Here is a 17,406-nt window from a genome sequence, read left to right on the forward strand (position 1 = left end):
AATTGACACATATTACTTCTCTTGAGGTCGAAAGTTCAAACTCTCCTACTCCCAATTAGTTGTACAAAAAAACATCATAACATCTATTTCCTTTTTTGTTATGGGAAAGTTGATCTCTGATGTATTTTTCATATGTTCCATGACATTAGGTAAAAAAGAAAACCGAACCTCATTTTTCTTCTTTTGATTAGAAGGAAAAACTCAATACAAAGAAGCGTGCAACCTTCCCTGTCAAATCCCGATGATTGGAGTGGCAAATTAAAACAAGTAATTTTCTAGAATACTCGAGTGTCAAAATCAATAGAATGAAATCAATGAGAATGATAAGGAGTCGTAACGAAAAAGAATTAGCAGTTTGTTCATTTTATAATAAAACCCGTTTACTTACTAAGAATTTGAATGATAAGGAATGTAATGAAAAATCAATTGAAATAGAAATATTATTTCTTTAATGTTTGTTATGAAATTGAAATAAAAAATATATTGATCTTATTTACCAAAATTGTCTAGAATTGGAATAAGAATCAAATATATCAAAATTACTATAATACCACTTTCTTATTTCTAACTCATTACAAATTCTTTAGCTAAAAAAATGCTCCAATGTTATTTTTTAATTAAAACAATAATAAAATTTTATTTTATTACCATTTTATTTATAGTAAATGTTTTTAATTATAAAAAATTATTGAATATTAACACATAACAAATAATTAAAATAAAACTATATCAACTAAAAAGTATTACTATAATTTTTATTAAAATAACCACCATTAATATGAAATATTATTCAACTTTTTTGTTATAATAATTTATAAGAATGAAATCTATTTTAACAATTTTATTTATATTAATTCTTAATAACAAATAAAATTAAATAATTGATCAATTGTAAAAAATTGTAATACCTTGTAAAAAAAATTACATTTACTAATAAAAGTTGTATAATTTTTTTTAGAAGAAAAATTATTAGTAGTATAAATAAACCAAAAAAAAAGTAATAAAAAAATCGTAGAATAATTAATAAAAAAAATTATGTACTGAAATGATAAAAGTTATAAAGTAATTATTGAAATGATATAACCTCCTTCATCATAAGTGAAAACCAAAGATGAAAGCGTAACCTTCTCTAGAAAGAGAATCCGAGTAATTGGAGTGGCAAATTCAAACAGGTAATTTTTCAAAATACTTTTGAGTGTCAAAATCAAACTGGTAACTTGTAGATAAAGTTAGCAATTAGTTCATTTTGCACTAAGTTATTTTGTTGTTCGTCCTATTATTTAACATCATAACAAATTAAAATTGTTGTACTCAGAAAGAAGAAAAAAAAAAAAAGGAGAAAAATCATAACAATTGTTTACCTTGTGCTACTGGAAAGTTGGTCTCTTGTATTTTCATTTGATCTATGGCATTATGTAAAAGAGAAAACTGAACCTCTAAAACGTACTGTAGAACGAAAAAGTAGACCTTTACTTGGCCTCTCGTGCCATTATGTTTTCAATACATTTTCCACAATAGACACACACACACGGTTTGGGTTAAGTTACACACACGACCCTTACGGTTTGGGTTGAGTTCGTCACGACCCTTACGGTTTGGGTTGAGTTCGTTGGGTTGTCGGGTCTTTTTAACACCCCTACTCGCTTGTATTTCTTCTAATAATAAGAAAAAGAGTTAATATTTATTATTATTGTAGTTATTTGTTTCTTTTGAAATTTAAAAGATTTAAATCCCTAAATTGTAATCACAATCCTTTAATTACTGGGTCCATACAAATTTTCAACACTAATATGATTTATCAATATTATTAATTACAAAAATATCCAATTCTGCCGTTAGGAGCATTTCGGTATTATTCAACAGGTATCTCTCTGTTCCCTAACCTTTAATTTACTTTTTATTGTCGTTCTTGTCTAAAAGATTTAATTCCACCGGCTGCTCTGTCTTACTGTTTTCTGGGTTGTGGCTGAAAGTTTTTTAGATTTAGTTTGTTTTGGGGTCTTTCTTATGCCCGCAGGTTTTCAAATGGCCGTTTTTTTTAATTATACTTTATTGACGTTAATATTGAAAGGAGAAGAAAACACAGTTTATTTATACATAAACATGAGTATCTCTTTATATATATAATTATAATTATGCATTCAATTACGTTCATGTTGTTTCGTTATTTCATTTTTTTTTGTTTATGTTATATATAACTTATAACATATGTTCTACTTGTACTTTTGAAATCTACTGTTATTCGCGATGTAATTAACATTATGTATGTATGTCATTAAGTATGATATAACTTACATATTAAGTATTCTTATAGAATATTAACAATTAAGTATTCATTTGTATATTTCTAGGATATGACGTATACATCGTGAAAACTTTTGAAATCAAATATTATTATGGATACAGTGAATATAATATATATACTTATTAATATTGTTTTATAACTTTCATACTATGTATTATTCAAACTTATAGAGAATAATTTGATATAAATGTCAATGATTTGCATTTTTATAAATATTTGAACATTATACATTATAAATCGGATACACCCATTGAATATATACAAGAGTTCACACAACTACTTGAACATTATAAATTATACATCCGACTAAACTTTTTGAGTTATAAGATATATCCAGACATAATCTAAATTCCATATAAGTTTCAATATCTTACCACTATCTTCAAATTACTTTAATTAATACTTACAACTAAATGATTCTAACTATTTCTATATGTTATCCAATATACCAAACTCAACTAATTTTAAGGAATCAAACTCATTATAAAATATATTCCCATATATACAATAATTCACACCAAAATTTTGCACCACTTAAATCATATTTGAATCTTTGAAACTATGTTGTTAAACCATACAAAAAATAAAAAATAAAAAATAAAATAAATAGGGGCAACAAAAATCAGTAACAAAATGGAGAGAATAATGTTGGGTTTAACAGTACAAACAAAAAAAAATCAGGGTTTTCAACATTGTTCAAATCTAAAATAGAAAACTAGTAGGATATATTGAATGTAAAATATATCGAAGTTTATATGATGAGACAAAAAAACCTTTCGATCGAAATAAACAGAGATGAACGAGATGGAGAAGAACGGAGGCAGCGACCGAAGATGGAGCGGACGAAAATGGAAACGGAAGGAGACGACAATCAAACGAAAACGAAAGGACGTACTGTGATACGGACTGCTTGACAATGAAGAAGAACGGAGAGGACGACTAGAGACGCAGGAAAGCAAACGACGATCGGAGACGCAGGAAAGCAAACGATGATCGGAGACGCAGGAAAGCAAATGACGGTCAGAGATGCAGGAACAGACGGAAGACAAAGGAAGAAGAAAAGTCGGAGGAAGGGCTTTTCGATTTTTTCCAAAATGGAGGATTTTGGGGATTCCAGGGGATTTGGTATTTTTTTTCTTTTACTCTTGGAAAGTCTAATTAAGCAAAATTTAAGGGATTTAAATTATAACCTTCAAATTAACCAATTATGGATTTTAAAAGTTATTTAATATTGAGGTGTAGATACAAAAAGATATACTAGTAATTTAGTAATTTGGATGATAGATACATCTTAAATAGGATTGTTTCGCGACAAAAGAGTAAATTTTATACCTTCTAAATAGCCTATCAATATACTAATTCCTAAGAAAAATTTGAATATTAAAGAGGGTGTAAGGTTGACTGCGAAATCCTCGTGATTGGAGTGTCAAAATCAAATAAGTAACTTGAAGACAAAGTTAGCCGTTAATTCCTAAATTTGAGAACCAAATCAAGATACCAACGAATGTGCAATCTTTAAATTTTAAAAAAGTTTTCAAACCTTAGCAAAACTAATAAATGAAGAAATTGGAAAATGCTAGAAATATCTAGCGGCTTAAACGGGTTATGCTTGTAAGATGTTGCAACGTATGACATATACGTATGTAAATATAATCGGCAAAGGCACATTTCACAATTTCAATCATTTGTAGGTGCATCAGTTCTCTAGAACAACCTTTTCAGCTCAATCTAATTTCAAAAGTCCAAATTAGAAAAATGTTAGAAGTAAAAGATTGGATTCACGTCTCAATTAATGGGTGAGATTCAATTGAAATAGAGACTTTAAGCCAATAATGAGTTTAGGCATGTGGGTAAGGTAATAATGCTCCATAAGAAATTGGGTTTTAGCCTAAACTTTGGCCTTAGGCCATCGGCAGGCTTAAGTGGAGAGCCCAAACTTGAGTTTCAAAACAGGTTCTAGATTGAAAACTCAACTCCGCTTTTCCTATTCACCACACTAAAAGAAACAAAACGGAAAGTCTCCTTCTTATTATTAGGTTGATTGGTTTGAAACTCTAAACGAGGGGTTCTTGCTTGCAGCTCACCCGCTCTTGACTCATCGACTCAGTAAGAGATTATGTGAAGAATGCTAAAGTAAGCTATTGAATTTGTCCTAACCAAAGTTCTCGTTGAGTCAGGAGATGGTGTGGGAAGGACCTCAGAAACCTATGAACTGACTAAAAATTTCATGACAAACTCAGTATACAAGAATGCAGCTAACTAAAACAAAAATTTAGGGACGTTAGAGTTTGTGATTTGGTTAGCTTTCTCTCGCATAAAATTAGGTTCTGTATTGAGACTAAAACAAGTAGAAACAAAAAAAATATTGGCCCATGAAATAAAATCAATTTACCTTACGTCGTTCATCTTCTAACAGGTGGCTTTACTGTTGCAGACTTCTCAGATTCCATTGCTTCAGATAGCTTTCTCAGCTTACCAACTATATAGGCCAATCTCATCCAGTAGGCCAGTTTGACATTTTAATCTAGGCATCTAGTCTCCATGACCCTTTTTCCCTGTTTAAAACCATTAATTTCTTTCAAATGTTCAGAGTACAAGGCTGCTCGCAATGATGGGGTGGGAGAAACTAAGAGTCCGTTTGGTAACATTCCTGTTTCTCGTCTTTGTTTCTTCATTTTTAATAAAGAAAAATGAATTGCATAGCTCTAACAATTCAAGTATAATAAAACAATTTTTATTTATGTTTAGAACAAATTGGAAATGGGAACAAGAAAGAAGAAACTTACTTCGGTTCCAAAATTTCTATACAATTGTGAGAATGTTCCCAAAAAAAAGAGAAACAAGAAATAAAGTTAGTTGGAAAATACTTAGATTTCTTAAGATAATTAGAAACAAGAAATAAGAAATAAGAAACGAGGACCTTATCAAACGAGCCCTAAATAAACCCATTTAAGAAATTCACCACAAAGGGCAGATTGTATATAAGAATGGTAGGTAATTTCATAGAAGACTTTACAGCTGACCTGTACTGTACAAAATTGGGCGCAGTCTATTGAATAAACACCCCGGGTCATAAAATCTTTACTAAAATGATAAAAGAGCTATAGGAAACGGAAGAGCACCTGTACATCCAGTCAATACTGTAGGGGCAAGAAATTCTTCAACGGGTATTATCTTGTCCTTGGAACTTGTGTGTCCCTGCCATTGAACATTTGAGCTTGTGTGGATGCAGTACTGGGGGGAGTAGGAGTCGGATTAGATGAAGGTCGAGCAGATTGTACAGATTGAGTTGGCTGAATAAGTAACTGGCCAAGAGCATCAGAATAAGTTCGACCAGTAAGACTGCCACGCATTCGACCTGTGGGCTGCCAATTCTGCTCTAATGACGGTTCTACTAAACCTGCAGACGTGGGAACAGATTGAGACATTCCTCCAACATTTCTCACCTCCCCAGCAGCTGCTGTCCTATGCCCATCAGGAGTAGTTTGAAGAGAATGGGCAGATCTGGAAGTTTGATTTAGTAATGACATGGCTGCAGATTGTTTTAGCATCTCAGCTCGCTGGGAAGTAACCATCATTCTTGCACATTGACTAGATGTCACTGTGGCATAAGCAGCTCCGCCATATCCACCACCTCCTACTTGATTCATAGTTCTTGGGGATCCTAAAGATGGCCGGACATTGTTTGGAATTTGATTCCGGAGTTGGGGCATCCTCATGTTGAGAGCTTGCTGAAGGTGTGGATTCTGGAATTCCGTTAATAGACCCAAGGATGGCCTTAAAGGAGTCGATGCTTGAACAGTTAGCCCAGGAGTGAAGGAACGATCTTGAGGATCCCGGATCTGAGAGTATAAGCAAATAAATTATAGGTTAACATCTACAGTAAAATGATAGACTCTGCACAATGTATCATCCAGGAAATCGGGGGGCCATAAATTCAGAATGAAAACAAAAACGTGAACACTCCCTGTAGGCCATCGATCAAATAATGTCAATTCCTAAGGAGCTGGTCCAATGGTAAAGGCTTAATGCTTGAAAATATGCTGCTTTTATTTAAATTCTTGAGGTCATGACCTTACGGTTTGAACAAAAAATTCATCCTGACTTGTGTCACGAAACTTATGTTGACCTGGCACAAATCTCACTGTATCTAAAAGTAATGAAATTTAACTAACACCACCAAAAGTCATATCCATTGAAAATAAAAACATTAAAATAGATGACCACTTGAAGATCATGGAAACAATATAAAATAGCACCTGCACTGTTGGTGGGCGCTGAAATGGAGCTAGGTTTGTTGCACGATGTGGATCTCCATGATGTATCGGAAATTGCAGTCTCCGTTCTGAATCACGAGTTATTGTATTTAAACCGTGTCCAACTTGTGGAGCTGAGGAAATTGTTGAGGTTCTTAAACTATACAGCTGGCCTGATCCTTGGGACTGAGCAGGAAGGGCTTGAACTGTAACTGGAGTCCTGCTGACAGGTCTTGGTATTAATGTCATCCTCCCATACTGATTATTTTCATTTGAGTTCAAAGCTTGAACCTGCAAATTTTGATCATGCAATGCAGGAGATGAAAAGGCGGCATGTCCTGGAACCCCCACACCATGATTAAGAACAGGTGCGACAGCTTCGGTCAAGACAGCGGATTGCATAAGATCAGCAGAACTAGTTGCAGGCGTGCTATTACCCAATGGAGCATCTGACCTAGTAATAGAGGTCAAAGTCTCATCTATTCCAGACCAAAAGTCATCCTCCAAGACAGCAGCAAAATTTTGATTTAAGCTATTCCTGTTCATTCCAGATGATATATTTAAACTCGAAGAAACCGGTTGGTTTTTATTACTAAGACAAGGTTTTCTGTCTTCAGTCTCAAGATTGCAGATGTTCATATTATCATCAACTTCAGTAAGATCTAACACGTCAGGAGGAGCAGTAGACTCTTGCTGTGCCCCTCCATTCTGGTTTTTGAGAGAATCTTCCAATGGCCGACCATCCCCATAATCATTTAGGATGGCCTTCCATGATCCATCAGCTGAAATAATCACTTCAGTGACGTTCTCTCCCACTTCTCTAAGGACCTAACGGAAATACAATGGATTCATAGAATGAATTAAAGCGAAAAGAAAAAATTGCAGATGAAAATGATATTCGGAAAAGGTTGATCACTACACTTGCCTTCAACATATTTTGATCAACACGAATATCCAAATAGCAAATGTACTGGTTACAATGTGGGCATCGCCAGGATGGTCTTCTTGAATTTATGTCAATGAAGTTATCAAAATCAAAGCACTGCAACATACAGAAAGGCACTGATATTAAACCTAAAGAAAACTTTTAAGATATAATATTCAGTAAACTCATGTACTACAAGACAATCTAGCAAAAAAACAGAATGGGTACACATGTAAAGGCACCAAGGTGCATGCTACAGTTGCCAATTTTCTTGACAGAAAAAGATAAATATATGGAAAAGATTTAGAACGATCATGCCAAGATTAAGGTATCAACACCTTTCAGATGCCATGGCAGGGAACGCTTACCTGAAGATGTTTACAAGAACAACCTTTCACAGGAACCTTGATTCGGGTATAGCTGTTTCACATTGAGAACAGGAAGAATCGATCACCACGTCAATCATTAAGTTACATAAAAACTGAAACTTGACCCGATCATAAACTTCATCTGGTGTTCGATAGGTGTGTCAGCAAGAAGTGACAATATATATATACATATGTATGCATGTGTATATATGTATGTATGTGTGTGTATTCAAGTAACAAGTAAATTTTGTATACATTGTCAAACACGGGATATGATAATAACTTCTCTGACCTCATCCATGTAATTACGAATGTAAAATTTCAATTTTCCTTGGGTGGGGGTGGGGGTGGGGGTGGCTTGAGGGGGGGAGATAAATAATTAAGCAAGCAATTTCTAAATTCAATATCGATGGTAAAAATAGATGCTTTACTGTTAAAGAAACCACTGCACTCACTTTTGACGCACGGATTCTCACAACCAAGGTCTAGGTAATCGCATACTTAATGACTCTGTGGTCTCTTTCTATACTTTCTGAAAGGCAATTCTATCTTTAGCTCTATACTGGTGTAAACGAAAATACCAACTTTCAGATGCTATCTATTCTTTTGGCTGGACGTCATTTTTGAAATCTAGGGTCATCAAATAGTGAATCAGATCATGTTTTTTATGAGAATCGAGATTGCATATCATAGCAAATAAAGATCATAAAATACATTTAATTTTTATTTTGAATTATGCATCACCCAATAGTATGGTTCAGCTTAAATCTAATTAAAAATGTAATTCATAAGAAAAGCAATATTATTCAGTCATTCCCACGTGTAATCAATGTGTTCCTTTTTTTCTTGTCTTGAGATTTGATGGTTCCTCTTCTTCTTCTTTTTCTTTTTTTTTTTTGGGATGGAAAACTTAAGAAATATATTAATCACAAAAAAGAACAGCCTAGAGCAAGGGTAGAGGAAACTTCTTCCCAAGGTCACTAAGTCATGAACGCCTTCCAATTTTGAAGGATCTAGCAAAGGGAGTAATTAAAAAAAAAATTTGCTATAAGCGTCGCACCACCTAGAAGTAGTAAGCTGTACATTACCCCACAAGCTTTTGATGGTTCCTTTTCATTCTAGTTTTATAACTCAGATGCTTAGACTCTTGATATATATTTTTGAATTTGATGTAACTGGTACAGCTATCTATTCGACTATTCCCCAGTGCCCATCTGCCATTTTCTTCAATGCTCTACCTATTCAATATCAAGCTCTAAATCAGAATTTGCTTTCACGTTTTGTGCATCTCCATCAGAGTATGTTGCAGTTATTTATTAAATTTTATTGTTTTGTTATCCTGTAACTCCAGTTTTGTGGGTTTGAGCATTTAGCTAATCTCTAAAGGGTTTCTCCATTTCGACATCAGGTAATACAGCAAGCCTAACTGTCTATGGTGAATCAATAATTACAATTCAAACTGTTTCAGGTGATTCCCTCCCGTGAATCATGCATCTTAGCTAATGCATGGTTTCATTATTTCATTTAGGAACAATTCCTACTCTTTCATTTTAGACCACACACTTTTACTAAATTATAAAACATGCTTGTTTTATAAACCTTACATACAACTATTTCAGCTTCCCCTTCTCCATTTATCCTACTGGAACCTGACCCCATCACTCCAATAGTTATGTAAGACAACATAGCATATCCATGAACAGTTAAATCCTATGCTTTCCACAGCGATGAAAATCAATAAAAATCCTCTGTTTCAGATCAGTGGCAAAACAGTCCAAGCCTATGCTAATTATCTCACACGTCACATCACGAGGAATTCATACATAAATAGCATGCAAATAAATTTAAGCACTGCAATGGCTGAAACTGAAAGTATCAGAATTGTATGCAGAAATTGTCTATATAACCTTATTGGGCAATTAAGGGATATTCGTGATGGGCCCTCGATTATGTCAGAATCTGAAACCCAAAGAAAAATTAGTTACTAACATCCAAAACCATGGCATAAAGAAATGAAAATGCATTTAAGCCATTAGCGAGACCATCCTGAACTGAATTACAAATATATAATGATAAATAAATAAATTAAAAAAGAAGAGAGAACAACAACAAAAGAAGGTTTCCACCTGCCCTTCACAATTGTAGCTATACCTGAATCCACAGTAGAAACAACTGGCTGTACATGGTCTTGCAGCATTGATGAATCAGGCGATGGTGCAGTGCCTATAATGGCAACTGCTATAGCATAATGTCCTAAACAAAGATTAAAGGGACTTTTAGAGACATATTATGAAATAGGGTAAAATACAATTTTGGTCCCCGCGTTTGAGGATAGGTTTCTAAGGCCCCGATCTTTGGAAAATAGTTCTAAAAGGTCCCTCACATCAAACTTCTGTTAGTGTCACTGACGGAATGCTAACATGGCATTGGTGAGTTGAACATTTATTAATTTAATATTATTTTTAAATGATTATTTTTTCCTTTCTCTCTCTTCCCTCTTTCTTTCCCTTTTCTCTTCCTCTCTCTTCCTTCTTCCCTCTTCTCTCCCCTTCTCCAGCATTCCTTCCAATATTCCTTCACTCCAAATCCCTTCATCGCAGCTTGTGCTCTAACAGCTTCACTCTCCATCATCTCTCTAATCCTTCCTCCAAGTTCCAGACCCTTCTCACCGCATCCCCCAATTCTCAACCCACATTCCGAGCCCATCTTGGCAGCCAATTGCACATTGATCATCTGGTCCCCACTTTGGAGCCACTCCAACACCGGCACCCCATTCACTGCCACTTCCATCACAGAATTCCACCCACAGTGGCTAATAAACCCACCCACTGCTTTGTGCCCCAAAATTTCCAGTTGGTTCACATAATCCTTCATCACCATCCTCATATTCTTCATCTTCTCCATCTTCTCCATCAGTTCTTTCCCCACTACCTCCTCTAACCCCTCTTTGTCTTCCTTGTCCACTATCTTATCTTCCACTACCCACAAGAATCTGTACCTACCCCAAACCAACCCACCTCCAATTTCCTTGATTTGCTCCCTTGACGCTGCAGTTCCGTTGCCAAAACTGGTGAAAACAACTGATCCTGGAGGTTGCCCATCCAGCCATTTTATGTGAGATTTGGCTTCTGGGTTCTCTTTCACGTGGCAATACAGGTCCTAAACCTATTACTGGGGTAATCCATGGGCTACCTCTCCATTGTTGAGCGTAGCGAGAGTATTTCCTTCCATCGCATCCATGGCCCGAGCAAAATCACGTTCAGTTCTTTGACCTTCTAACCATTTTGGGTAAATATTTTCCTAAAGACGCTATTATTATTATTATTATTATTATTATTTTGGTAACTGGGAATTAGAGGTTTGCTCCCCTATATTCACCGGCAACTATGCCTCTTTTTTTTTTTTAACAAGATACGAACTTCTCATTATTTCAATGAGAAGGAAAAAAATTGTTCAAAGATACAAACTCACGAAAGAGTGAAAAAACTAAAACATAAAAGAAGTATTATAGAAAGTACTATAGAGATGCCACAAAAACACCCCAATTTGAATTAATCAAACTAGGAGAATAAGATTTAAAGAGAGGGGATAAGGAACTCCATTGAGAGGCCTTGAATCTAGCAATGTCGAAACAAGCTGATGGAGACTGTCGCTTTTCTTCAAAAATTCTAGGATTCCTTTCATACCACACCTCATATACCACTGCCTTCACTGGAACCACTGCTTGCAGTATACAACCTTTTGAAGAAGGTGAAAATTTCTTCTTCAATATCCATCTGATTGATTAGCGTCTGACCATCCTCATTGATCGATTCAGAAATAATCGATTTTCCCTTGCGAGCTGCTAAGTACTTGTGGAAGAAACTAGAGTTTTCATCGCCCTCCCTTAGCCATTTAATCTTACTTTTTTGGAACAAGTTCCTTTCGGCATCCACATAAAGTTTCAACAGATCCACTTGGAGCTCGTTTCTCTTTTATGCTTCCTCATTAGATAATCCACAAACTTCTTCTTTGGAATCCAGTGATGAGATTTGCTGCAAAATTCTTGTCTCTGACTCCTTTTTGCCTTTTTCATTCTGCAAATGCCAACTACGAAGTGCAGATTTCAGATTCCTTAGCTTAGAATTCAGAGAGTAACCTGCCCAACCATAGGATTGATCATTAGCTAACTTAGATTCAATAAGGCCGATACAATCTTTGTTAGACAACCACGAATTAAAGAACCGAAAGGGACTGGGGCCCCATTGGAAATCACCAGCCTCCAAAATGATAGGAAAGTGATCTGAGGTAGTTCTTTCAGCACAAGGCGCCTTGGAATTGGAAAAGGCACTCTCCCATCCGCTGGATATCAAAAACCTGTCCAATAAAGAATGCTTGGACTGAGCTCCAGGCTTAGACCACGTATATTTGCCATTAACTAAGGGAATCTCTATCAAATCCAGCTCCTGAATCAGCATATTAAACTTCTTCATTGCTTTAGATGATCTTGTACATGATGATCTTTCAGAAGGCCACCGGATAACGTTGAAATCGCCACCAATGCACCAGCAATTTTCAGATAGCGTCGAAATATCACGGAGTTCCTGGAGAAAAAACTTCCTTTCCCTGTAATCTGTCGGACCATAAACTGAAGTAAGCCAAGATGAGGATTGATAACGTATGCCCCCCTTTAATGACTTCTTTTACACAAATACAGCCTTCATCCCACATCATTAGAATTCCTCAATGGTTGACCATCCTATGTCTTTAGAACTCCATAGAGACTTAATCATGGACGGATCGAACCGTTGAATCTTCGTTTCTTGTAGGCATACCATGTCAGGGCAATGATTCTGGACAAAATTCTTAATCTTCAGCCTCTTCTCGTCCTTGCACAAGCCTTTGATATTCCATGACACGATCTTCATTATGAATCAGAGATAGGAATCAAATTGATACTTGCCTCTTTAAAGAAAGAAGGAATTAAAATCGACTCCTCTTTTCCTTTTTCTTCTGCAAACAATATCTTTAAATCTGCCTCTAGAGATTGTTCACATAGAACTTCATCTGGTGCATTGACAGAATTAGCAACTGGTGATGAATCCGGACCACTAATGTTGAGATCTGAATCGTCATCATCAAGAGCCACTTCATAAGGGGCAGCCGAGGAGGTTCTTTTGGTAGAATTAATAATTCCTTGTGATAGAGAGGGTGGTAATTGAATGCTTGGATTCATTTTGGAACCCAAAGCGTCACTTGAAGGAGGACATACTCTTTCATCATTAAATGCAGAGATTAAATTAACTCTTACTTCTTCAGCCATGACAACCTTTCTCGAATCATTAATGGCCACTCTTTTCTCCCTGCTTCTTGAATAAAAAGCGGGAAAGGAGCTACACGGCCGTTTGACTTCTTTGTTTCTTTGGGGAAAGAGGACCCTTTAATTATCTTTGGCGGCTCATTTGGGCCTTCCAAACAATCTAAGACTCTCAAGCTTCCATTATTAATATTCAGCTGACGAGGAGATGCCGACTTTTGAGCTTCCTTGTTTAAATCCTCACCATTAATGTCCAGTTGGCCTAGGGGTTGAGAAAGCATGCATTCTTTATTGGGAAGATCGATCGCTTCGTTCTCATGATCCGAGAAAAATACCCTTGTTTCAGTAAATATCAAAACCTTTTGGAAAAGACCTTTCAAGTTCCATTACCGTTTGAAATCTGGCACGATCCAAGGGGTTCGAAGATGTTCCCAATTCCACCAAAGAGTCTCGAAAATGTGGATATTTTGAAGGATTACAGTCCGAAATACGAACTGTAAATGGCCCCAATGCCTTATGACTTATCTTTACTACCACAAGTAAGAATCCGCAGAGATTCTGATTCACACAAATTACCGCTTCAAAGGCATCAAATAGATTCAGTGTTTTAGTTGAAACTTTAACTAAACCACCACAATACTTTCCAATTGCTTCGAAGCAATCTCTATCCCAGAACATAAGTGGAAGATCATGAATTGTAATCCATCCTCCATAACTCTTAATAAACTCCTTTTTACCGTGACTTGCTGGATTCCATAACTCAAGGCCTGGACCCGAGAGACATCAAATATTTTTGGTATTAAGCTCACCGGAAGGTTTGAACTTGAGACCTCCAAGTCGTTAGGACTAAGAGACCTCAAACCCTTGCCTACAAGACTGGTCCTTGTGAGCCTAAAGATGCTATTATTGACATGCAGGGGAGGAGGGAGTGAAGTTTTGGGAATTGAACCGATGGCAAGAATATGAATCATCGCCATATCCACCAAACATTTTAACGAACAGGCAATAGGTGAAGAGAGATATCATTTTGGCAGAGGAAGTGGACAGCACGTGTTGGGAATCGAAGATGAAGAGAGGGAAGAATATTGGAAAAGGAGGAGAGAAGAAGGACTAAGGAAGAGAGAGAAAGAGGGAAAAAAGAAGAAGAGAAAAAAAGGAAAAGTAATCATTTCAAATAATATTAAATTAATAAATATCCAACTCACCAATGTCACGTCAGTATTCTGTTAGTGACACTAACGGAAGTTTGACACCAGGACCTTTTAGAACTATTTTTTAAAAGTTGAGGACCAGACTGTTAGTTTTTGAAACTTAAGATCAAATAGAAACCTATCATCAAACTCAGAGACTAAGAATCTATTTTATCCTATAAAATACCAAGATGTTTAGAATCAGAATTAGATCCTACCATTGAAGTTACCAACTGCTTGGAGAAGATTTGATCCTAATTTAAGCATACAAGCTATATTTGTTGGAAGCTGTGGTCCAGTATCCTTAAAAGAGAATGAAGTCGGAAGATTCAATTTATGTATATAGAAAAGTATCTTACAAATCGTATTCTGAGTGCATCTGAACGAACCGTGTATCCGGTGTTTGTCCTACCGTTGACTCCCCTCCCATTGACAAGAAAGCTACAGATATAAAAATGAATAATTCATTATAGCATAGGATAGATATAATTGAAATCAATCCCATCTTAGGGGGGAGTATTAGACATACTTAACCTGTGGAGGAGTGATTAAACATGCAGACGTCTCAATATTATCTTTTTGAACAACAAATAGTAGCTGCAATGAGAGATCAATTTGCAAATACACAATCTGAGATGAAGAATACTTGTTTAAATACATTTATAGGGAATAACAATAAGAATTTTTTGAAGTTTGATGGAGTTATTTATCACGTATTTATATAAACAAGCAATATTGGCCCCTAGCCTTTTCTATTTTCATCCTACAAAAGGGTAATACATGGTTACATCCATTATGCCAATCCCACAAACTCTAATGGCTTGAAGTGAATAGCTAAACACATAAACCAAACTAGATGCTTCATAAAACTGATCACAAGCTACTATAATTTATTCATTGGGTCTATCTAGACTGCACTCTTCCTCTTCTCTTTTAAGTTGTTCTCGGCAATTTGGAAGTTCAAGAGTCCCAAGCTAACAAACTTTCTAATCTGGATTTTGTTAACAGAAGCCTAAACACAGCTGAAGTTTTGCAAAAGAAGCTTCCTAATTCCTTTCTAATGCCATCCGTTTGCTTAATGTGTGTTGAGGATGCAGAGGTGCAGATCATTTGTTTTTTGGTTGACCCTTTGCTATCGCATGTTGGTTCCGTCTATTCCAAATATTTAATTTGCAGTGGGTCTTTAAATATTCAAGAAGCAATCTTCATCATCTCCTGTATGGTCCTTTGCCTCCTAGATCCCATTTGATATGGGTTAATGCCATCGAAAAACCACCATCTCCAAGATTTGGTTCAAGACTTCAAGTGTAACCTAAGGGTTGATGAGAATAAGCATGGGTGTTGGTTAGGGTGGTTTGATATTTCCGGATTCATAATTTCTCCATGGTGTTCCTTTTCTAAATTATTTGTTGATTTTTCTTTCCAGGACGTTTGTACTGATCGGGGTGCTTTCACGAGGCATAGTTAGCTTGTACCTTTCTCTTTTCTTTTTTTTTCACTCTCTTTTGGGTTTGTAACTCTAAGAATTTGTTTCTTTTAATAAAATCAATGAAACGTCTTATGTTTTTAATAACAACAAAAGCATCAAAACATATAAATTTAAGACCTCTAAGTCATCATCTTATTAAAGTCTAATACATTATTACATTATTACATCTGTAAGACCAATTCCAAATTGTGAAAAACTTGAACTGGATAATCAAACATATAAACCTAACCTAGTACTCTGCAAAACTGATCGCATAATACATTTTTGGGTAAGAAACAGGTATTTTCATTGATATTTTAACTTGAATTGAATAATGATCGTATAAGCTAAGTCAAATGGGATATTAAGGTATCCAAGAGCCTCTGAAAAACACGGAACTTACTATTTTCTCCTGTTGTGAATATTGTGTTGTCTTTGAAATATTGAAATCAGTGGCAAATACTCCATATCCAGGCTAGAACAGGGAAAACATAAATGACATGAGAATATATCCAGGTAATAAATTTAAAATTTAAAAAGAATTTTTTAAAAAAGTGGAAAAAGTTCAGCAGAGAGACAAGTAACCACCTTAACTTCCACAGATGCAATAATCTGACCCAGCTTCATTCGAGGAAAAAATCTGGGTACACATGCAAATAGAAAGTAAGAAGACTAAAATAATCAATTCAAATCCTGCATTCTCAAGAAACTGTTGGGAATGATAGTGGAAGTATATAAATAATTAAATGGTAAGTCTGTAAGCGAATAATGGTTATAAATAACATGGGTTAGGAAAGTGTGGGAAGCATATTTTGGAAGTCTTGGGGGAGAAATGAGCCTCTCTAGTATTTGGCAAGCCTTTGCATTTCACTTTGACAACACAATACATCCAACCCCTATATTATTGATTTCTATCTTAAGTTTAGTTTCCTATTAAATTATTACCAGAGCATTTATTTCTTGGGAATTGATTCAAAGCCTGTAAGAATATTACTAAAAAATGAGAAATATTAAGGAGGAGAATTCAAGCCTGTAAGAATTTTTTTTATAGATAAGAATTCAAGCCTGTAAGAATAAAGCTACTTTTGGTTTCATAAGAACTCAAAAGGACAACTTGATTAGAGAAATATGCCAGCTTGATTGTTGGGAACAAAGGATGGGCTTATCTGAATTTTAGTTTAACAGAAGAGCTCTTTTGAAGGTTCAGCTGGAGGATCTAGTCCTGAAAGAAGATAGGAAGTGGAGGTAGAAGTGCAGAGCTGCTTGGCTAAAGGAGGGTGATGAAAATTCCAAGCTCTTCCACAGATATGCGACTGCTAAAATGAAGAAGAATTTGACCACCAAAATTCAAAACAAAAACGGGGTTAGTTTGCTGGAAGAAAAAGAAATTGTGGATCCATTTGTTTCCTTTTATAAGAAGTTGTATTCTAGAAGATTGTAAGGTATCTCCTCACAATTTCTATTACTTTGATAGGAAAATAAAGGCCGAAGGCGATACAAAAGCCAACCCACCAATTCAAGAGGGTGGGGAACCTCTCCTAGCTTCACTATTAAGCCAAAAGTACTGAAATACAAGATGATCCTTCCCTCACAACATT

At 35.5% G+C, this 17,406-nt stretch overlaps 1 protein-coding gene across 3 annotated transcripts in view; it reads right to left on the reverse strand.

The window, feature by feature from the left end:
* Positions 1–2,890: 2,890 nt before the first annotated feature.
* Positions 2,891–17,406, reverse strand: part of LOC111015363 (RING/U-box superfamily protein) — a 37,153-nt gene continuing 22,637 nt past the window's right edge. For 2 of the 3 annotated variants that reach the window (XM_088125084.1, XM_088125086.1), the window contains exons 6-16: positions 16,397–16,448; positions 16,212–16,283; positions 14,870–14,937; positions 14,730–14,781; positions 14,559–14,643; positions 10,006–10,107; positions 9,762–9,813; positions 7,855–7,906; positions 7,487–7,603; positions 6,565–7,389; positions 5,212–6,147 (exon numbers count right to left, since the gene is read on the reverse strand). In XM_088125084.1, the coding sequence (XP_087981210.1) occupies positions 5,476–6,147; positions 6,565–7,389; positions 7,487–7,603; positions 7,855–7,906; positions 9,762–9,813; positions 10,006–10,107; positions 14,559–14,643; positions 14,730–14,781; positions 14,870–14,937; positions 16,212–16,283; positions 16,397–16,448 (2,149 nt within the window). In that variant the 3' untranslated portion in view covers positions 5,212–5,475. Of the gene's footprint in view, positions 4,861–5,211; positions 6,148–6,564; positions 7,390–7,486; positions 7,604–7,854; positions 7,907–9,761; positions 9,814–10,005; positions 10,108–14,558; positions 14,644–14,729; positions 14,782–14,869; positions 14,938–16,211; positions 16,284–16,396; positions 16,449–17,406 lie in introns of those variants that run through there. The other variant, XM_088125085.1, reaches the window with a different exon arrangement.

The sequence above is a fragment of the Momordica charantia genome (assembly GCF_013281855.1).
Source record: "Momordica charantia cultivar OHB3-1 chromosome 6 unlocalized genomic scaffold, Mcharantia_2.0 BLBB01000006.1, whole genome shotgun sequence".
NCBI lineage: Eukaryota > Viridiplantae > Streptophyta > Magnoliopsida > Cucurbitales > Cucurbitaceae > Momordica > Momordica charantia.